At 44.2% G+C, this 7,773-nt stretch overlaps 1 protein-coding gene across 1 annotated transcript; it reads right to left on the bottom strand.

The window, feature by feature from the left end:
• Nucleotides 1-1,057: 1,057 nt before the first annotated feature.
• On the bottom strand, nt 1,058-5,450 carry PHLDA1 (pleckstrin homology like domain family A member 1). Its single transcript, XM_032107926.1, has 2 exons — nt 4,889-5,450; nt 1,058-4,781 (listed from the first exon to the last, which is right to left on the bottom strand). Exon 1 carries the CDS (start codon nt 5,347-5,349, stop codon nt 4,894-4,896), a length of 456 nt encoding a protein of 151 aa, XP_031963817.1. The 5' UTR covers nt 5,350-5,450; the 3' UTR covers nt 1,058-4,781; nt 4,889-4,893.
• Nucleotides 5,451-7,773: the final 2,323 nt, after the last annotated feature.

The raw sequence follows: 7,773 nt of genomic DNA, 5'->3' as shown, positions 1-7,773 counted from the left end.
TGATGCACTTTTGTAAATATATCACCATTGATGCTGGGGCAGAAACAACCATGAATTATAAAACTTTTGTTCTACTATATTTATGTCCTTTCAGAGACACCACTGTTATTAAAAGCTCATAAGAGATACCTCTAACAGCTGTAAGCAACGGTGGGTCCTTGAATAGACAATAAATTTAGAGATGCTTAATTGACTTTTCAAAGCTGCTGAGCACCAGCGCTTGTGAGAGATCAGATCTTTAAGCCATCATTTGCATATCAATATTAAGTTCAAATGCCTACATTTTGTGTGTTTACTATTGAAAAGAAAACTTGTTACAGCAAAAACCTTCTTATGGATGAGGTTACTGACATCTCCCCAGTGAAGGCAAACAGCACCAACAAGTCTAGGTCAATGCACACTGTGTCACTGAAAGTAATACACCTTCGCGAGATGCTTGAAAATGAGGACCTGCTGCAATACAAATACATGTCAGGGGATTTCAAGACATCTGAGCAGCTGCAGCTCTATGGAGACTCCAAAGCAGCACATTTTTCTTGTCATACCCCATTTCTTTTCCCATGAAGCCAGAAAAGAACAGGTTGGAGTTAATGCCAAATGGTGGAAGCGTTTTTTCTGGATCAATTTCAGGTTATTTGAAATTCAATCATAGTGTTTAAGATATGTGAAAAAGAGAAACAAGGCATATTTAATGCTTCAGTTTAGATTCCTAATGTCACACAGAGCAAGGCATTTACAGGTAAAGGTGATGAGCCTGAATTCTGTGTCCCAAAGACCTGCTGTACATGAACTGTGACACTGAGTATTACAGAAATCAGCTACACTTGGTGTGGGTGCTCACACATCACAAACTGCAAGAAGCAAAACTGAGGACTCCGAGTCTCATAACTGTGCTATATATATGAAGATTAATTGGAGCATCTGAGTGGGTCTTTTCTTCTACACAGGCTCAAAGTGTTCCTCTTAGGCACTTAGATTGAGCCTAAAACATTGGAAAAGTTTAGACCAGGCTTTAATCATCACGAATAGCCCACCAAACAACCATTCTTCCAACATATTGAGAGCTCTTTCAATAGATACCTCTTTATTTGAAATGGAATGTATCTTGAAAAATATGAAAAATAAATCACATCTCTCAGAAATCATTTATGAGTCATATTTACACACAAATTTTTTTGACAACACTGGTATTTCTGCTCACAAGAGGATATGCTAGAAAACATTTGGTACATCACTGCAGCTATAATTCAGAAGCTGGCATTTGCATATCATGAACCTTAAAAAAGAAGAATTACTTCAGGATGTCACAGAAACAACATCCACTTGATCTTCCTTTTCCCCCCAGTTCCTAAATTGTCTTGGTCACCACAGCTTAGATTTTCTTGCTGAATCTGCCCCTTGATTACTTTTTTTTTTTTGATTACAAGTAATTTTGACCTCTTTATGAACGGACTGTCCCCACTTTTGCTATCTATACCAAGCATTTGCCTGTGTTTTACTGGCATTTTTGTTTATTCCCTAATGAATTTACTTCAGCCATATGCTGTCAAATTTCTTTTCTTTTTTTTTTCTTTTTGTTTTTCTGGAAGAGGAAGGACAACTTGACTTATTTACTTGCAAAGCTCCAATAAGATGGAGCATGATGTGCTGAACCTATTTTCATAGCCATTGCTTACAAGGCAGTAACAGACAGTATTAAATCCAGAAGTTCAAATGAAGACTATGCAGTAATAGAGGGGCAAGATAAAAAAAACCCCAGAAGTACTTTTTACAACATCAAACAAGTTCTTGGTCTAAAATTACTATCAGGCAAAAAAAAAAAAACCCAACAAACAAAAAAAATCCAAAAAAATCCCAAAAACCAAAAATAGGCCAAAAACCAAAAAAAACCCCACACGCCGTGGAATTCAGAGCGTGAGAAAGTTGTCAGACTGTCCCCATCAGACAATTTAGCCTTATTTATACTGACAGGGCATGAGCCACACAGTCCAGTTGTCCCCAGGGGACCCCAGCCAATTTGTTCCCACTCAGTTTCCAGGAGACAGTTTGGAGACACAAGGGAAAGGTTTGATCCTTACACCCATCCAACCAACTCAGGCTGGAGGTATCAAGGTAGATTTTGTGATGTGACCACCTCTCACACTAGGAGGCTGGCTGACACCAGCAATGACAACCAGCAAAAATTTGTTGAACTACATCAGTCCAAGAGGTTTTCAGATCATCCTTCAGAACAACTTAAAACAAGAAACATAAGATAAAAGTGGGGTATTGACCATGAACCAGTGAAAAAGAACAGCAAATTCAAAACAAAAGTTGTTTCCTCATACCTTCATGTCCATTTTCTCACTAAAATCGTCACCTTTAGCTTTCAAAGTACAAGTACTGCCAGAAGAACAGTAAAATTTCAGCTTTAGACTACATCCATAGACTTTTGTGGCATTCAGAGGCTTGCATCCACTGAGGACAAGAATAACTGCCTCTCTCAGAGAAATACATGTGTCTCTGATCAAACAGGAATTAATTCTCATCAGTTACATTTATCCTTCAGTAGGCTAAAATGTATTTTAGTAGGTGAGATCAGCAATACATCTGTATACTCGAAAAGGTGGATTAGTTACTCAGTAAACTGTAATTAATCACTCTAAAGAGAGGAACCAAATTACAAATTACAGTCTATTTTGTGAGTCTTTGACTAGTACATTAAAGAATCCCCTTGCAGCTCTAACATCCAAGCGTTAGCAGAATGATAATGGCAGATGTACAGAGACGTGGAAATTGAGTATTATGATTGCCAAGCCAGCGAACCTAATCCTGGAAGATGCAGGGCACCTTCGATTTCAATTAATTGCAAAATAATGACTTTGTTAGGACAGCTGTAATCTACCACCCCGAGCTCATCACGCAGCCTTGTCAAGGGCCAGGTGGGAGACAAGCACTCAGGAGTAACTACAGAGGATCATCAGGGCTTTGATTCTGCACCATGACATGCTCTGCTTGTCTAGGTATGTGACCCTGACACCTGCGGGAAGGAACAAAAGAGGAGGGCTAACACAGACCTCAACTTACTCCTTACAGGACTGAGCTTAATCTTAGAGTGCAGAGGAAGGTGCCGACATACACAGTAGCGAATTCTAAAATCTTCCTTTGAGTATCACTTCAGCCTTTTGCTTTAAACACTTAGAGAAATGAGCTTGCACTGAGAATATGAGGCTCTTGCTGTAAAACTACACCTCATTTACACAAAAAGAAAAGCCTTGGATACGTAGTCTTAAAAGATTTTGTTTATATTAATGTAAATTGCAAAGGGGCCAAAAGCCATTTTCCTCCTCACACTAGTCAAAATAAGTATCTCCATGGCTTTGACATTTTACCTTGGACCAGAAATAATGGACCACACTACTCTGTCCCACTTGCAGCCTCCCCACTTCATTTAAACCAGAGAACCAGGGTGGTAGCAGCGCCCAACGTGAAGCCACCCATCGTCAGAAGGGCCCTGTCCTAGAAAGCTCACCAGCCCGTGCCCGACTCCCTCCTCTGCACTGGGCAAAGAGCTCCGACCTGCTCCCGCCAGCATCGGCAGCCAAACTCCCACTGACTTTTAAGAGGCAGAGAAACACACACCAGCTGTGCAATTAGCCCTTTGTTTTCCAACTTTATGGCTTCATCAACGTTTTTAGAGGCAAGATAGCACGCCTCTCTCAACATCTGACAGTGCTAAACACCAAAATTAATCTAGTTCATCTCAGCTAGAGAGCAACTTTCAGCTTATGAAAACTGTGACCAAAATAATCCATTTGTACACTAAGACATACATAAAATGGATTTTAAACTATGAACTGCTTTAATACAAGGCATTTAAAAACTGCCATGAAAATGCAACACAGGTTGAGAGTCCAGATCACTTAAAAACTGGGCATGCAGAGGGAGCCCTGAACTTGGACAATAAGAAACGTTCATGAACACTTCCCAGCTCCGGCCCAGCAGCCTAGGAGCAAACACATCACACAGAGAGCAGAAATCCAACTCAGATTCCTGTATCGCAAAAGAAGTTAGTCGGATTCCTTCCACTCATACACTAAACAGATTGGTTTTAATCTCAGAATGACAAGCCACATTGCTTTTTTGAATAGCTGAGCATGAATAACTTATCATCTTCCACCATGCTTAATATTAAAAAAAAAAATAAATTTAAATCCCAGACTCTAATTGTTGTTCTCATTAGAGAAAACAGATTTCATATGCAGTATAGGTTTCAGCCAAATTTTGAAGCACACATCACATTTTCCATGCTGGTGGAATATAGTGTATTTTGGGTAAAAAACGAGTAACTTTTTTGTCAAATTGCACACAGTTGAAGTACCCAGAACTTTTTAGCTCTTTTTGGGAGCTAACATGCATATCGTTTTTTCCTTTACTTTTTTGATACGGCCTACATTCAGAAATTTCTTGCAAATAAGCCTTAAAAAAAAAGGAAAACAAAAGAAAACAACCCTAATAAATAAAATAAAATACATTAAAATAAAGTTACAGTACATCATGTCTCCTAGAAGTCCCATCGCACCAAAGGATCTTTTCCAAGGTTCATAAATAATGGATTTGAAATGCTTCTCGGCACCGAGGGCGGCAAAGCAGCAGCAGCAGCTGGCCGAGGTTCAGGCTATTGAGCCGCTTCTCTCCGGTCCACCTGCACCTCCGGCGCTTGCCCATTTTCTGAGCCCCTGAAGCAGGTCCGCCACGAACGCGCTCTGTCCCTCTTCCCCGAAGCGCTCCGTGAGCGTAACCTGCAGTGAGACAGAGAGCACAGAGGGCGGCCCGTCAGGCGAAAGGCGGCGGCCGGGGCCGGCAGCCCCGCAGGTGCGGTGCGGCGGGCGCGGTGCCGGGTCCGTACCTGCGCTAGGCGGAGTTGGAGGCGCCGCGGAGGCGCGGGCCGTGGGGCGCCGCCAGGTGCTGCTGCTTCTGCCGGGTGGAGCGCACGGCCAGGATGGCCTGGCGGTTCTTGTACTGCACCATCTGCAGCGTGATCGCCGCGTTCCAGCCCTGCTCCTGCGCGCACCGAAAGTCGATCTCCTTCCCCTCGGCCATCACCACCGTGAAGTACACGTACTTGCCCTTCCGCTCCACGCAGTCCACCGTCTTCATGTTGGAGAAGTGAAGCTCCTTGATCTTGGCGGCCGGCTCGGCCGGCGGCGCCGGCTGCTGCTGCTGTGGCGGCGGGGGGTGCTTGGGGGGAATGAGGAGCAGCCCCTCCTCGGTGAGGATACAGCGCTTCTTCTTCCAGAGCTGCAGCAGCCCGTCGCTCCTCTTCTCCAGCATGCCCTCCTTCACCGCCTTACAGCCGCTCTCCAGCATCCTTCTGGCAGGGTTAGACGGCCTCCGCCCGCAGGGGCTGGGCTCGGGGGGCAGCCGGCACCAGCCGAGCACTCTCCGCCGGGCGCCGGCTCCGAGGCGGAGGGCCGGGAGTGCCCCAGCCCGCAGGAAGCGGAGCGGCTGCCGCCCGTGCCGCGGCGTGGCGAGCGGCGGGCGCTGCCAGAGCGGGCGGCCGGGGTTGTCGGCGGGCTTTCCCTCCCCTCCGCTTTTGAACGCGCCTCTCCCACCCCAGAGTGACACCCAGCGGAAACGGCGGCTCCTCCCGCCCGCCGGCCGCGGGGAAGCCCCGCGCGGTGAGGGAGCGGAGCCGGGAGGCGCGGCGGGGCCGCCCGGCAGGCGGGGCGGGGGCTGCGCTCCCCGGCGGCAGCGGGCCCGGCCCGGCTCCCCGCCCCTCGCCCGAGGCTACGGCAGAGCACGGCGGGGCTGCGCAAGGAAGGGCTTCCGTGCCGTAGTTAACCCCCCCTAGGCTAATACACCGCTCGTTTGCTTTCCTCGGGGTGTTCCCGCACTATTTAGTTGAAACACATTTCCTCAGCCTGCCTCCTTGAGCAAGAGCAGCAAAGAGCCCGCTTCTGCGTGTTTTTGATTCAAGCCCAGTAAACCCGGTGCCAGTTTTCAGCGACACCCTGATATTTAAGCGATCGTCGCTTCATTAAAGAAAGGAAAAGAGCCTGAAAGAACCTGGTACAAGAGCTTGATGCCTACGCTGGGCTGGGGAGAAGCAGCTTCAACTGTATATATAAAATAAATATTTACTTTCTGCAGCAGTTTGAGTAATGTCTAAAGAAAGCATGGATCTGTACCACTTCCTTAAGGAAACAGTAGAACCTCAGTACATGGAAATTGCAAAAGCAGACTAGGGGAAAAAAAACAAACAAACAAACAAAACCCAACTGGCAAACCGCTAGGAGGGTTTTTATTATTCTGCTTTGTTGCCACACATTTGCTTATTGTTTGGTTACCCCGAGGTTAGCTTTTGAATAAATTTGAGTAGAAAAGTACAGTGACCTAAGGTTAACATGAAACTACTTAATTTTTAATCCTTTGATGTATTAGATGTAAATCAAAATCCCACATAGCTGAATTTAGCTGACAAAGCCAATGTAAACTGAATGCTGTAAGTTCCATGCTATGTCTGAGAGCACTGTTTTTAAACATGCATTTATCATGGCCGTAAAAAAACCCTCCTCACATCAATCTTGGCAGCTAGGAAGCAGATCATGCTGCAGCATGTACTGTGTTCCAACAGATTAGAGAAAAAAAAATCAACATTAATGATAGCTTCAATGGAGTTTATCTCTGATAACATTTTTTAAAGGATTTCCTCTCACAATCTTTTCCTCTTGAAGTTCAAAGTTAATTTTGATTAATTGTTGAGGGGTAAACAATTAAGGCAATAAAAGCAAATAAAAATATAGCCGGTTTACCCTTCCTGCGGTAACTGGAAAACACTCAGCAACAAAAGCAACTTGACTAGCCATAAATTAAAACAAAAAAGGAAATTAATATCCTAAAACATCCATTTATATAAAGAATAGTCCCTTCTCCCTAAAGCTGAATAGATACGCTGTAAGATGTAAGTCATTCTCACAACCATCTTACACCTATTTTAACAGAGGCACATGCTAATTTTCAAAAGATCTGAACACCATTCACAATTGCCTCAAACAGCAGTTGACTGCCATTTGAACCTAAATTTCCCAGCAAAAATATCTGCATCTCCAGCTGCTGGTGCATATACAAGGTATCTCAAAAATGGCTTGAGCAACATAAGAGAACTCCTGCCTTTTCACCTGATGTGTTTTGCACCTATTTCTTTGCTCCTTATTAAGTCTCTGTGCATGTGACATACGATTTTGAAACTCTTCTACTAAAGCAAACTGGTTAAAATACACTCTTCTATGCAGAGCAGCTTAATTAAAATACTGAGTTTATGTAAGGCATAGGACACTAGACTAAACCTACAGAAGACCAATTTCTAGCAATTCACCTGTTCAGTTTTGGTTGCTGCTCTACTGCTGTAAGCGAACAGTCATTTGATTCCAGGTAAATGCACTAACCAGTAGTGTGGAAACTTGCATTAGATTTGAGAGTGCCACATGTTACACTGCAACAGCATTCAAAAAACTCTCCCCTTCACCCCGCAACGCTGCACTGTAGCACTTAAGGACATTAACACACAACCTGTATCTGTATAATTTAATGTGAGCTTTTTTACTTGTTCTCAGTACTGACAGTAAACTGCAATTAGTCAAATGAAAAAAGGGAGACTAGTGTGGAAGGCCAAATATTCCATCAAACGTACCGGAGAAAGAGACTAAATTCATTCCACTTTGCCCTTCCGTGACAAAGCATTGAATGTGAGATTTTTAACGCAATTCCAAACACTGATGGACATACTCTGCT

The sequence above is a fragment of the Corvus moneduloides genome, chromosome 4, assembly GCF_009650955.1.
Source record: "Corvus moneduloides isolate bCorMon1 chromosome 4, bCorMon1.pri, whole genome shotgun sequence".
NCBI classification, from domain to species: domain Eukaryota; kingdom Metazoa; phylum Chordata; class Aves; order Passeriformes; family Corvidae; genus Corvus; species Corvus moneduloides.
The sequence above is the reverse complement of the archived record's forward strand: the minus strand, read 5'-3'. Positions and strand labels throughout refer to the sequence as shown.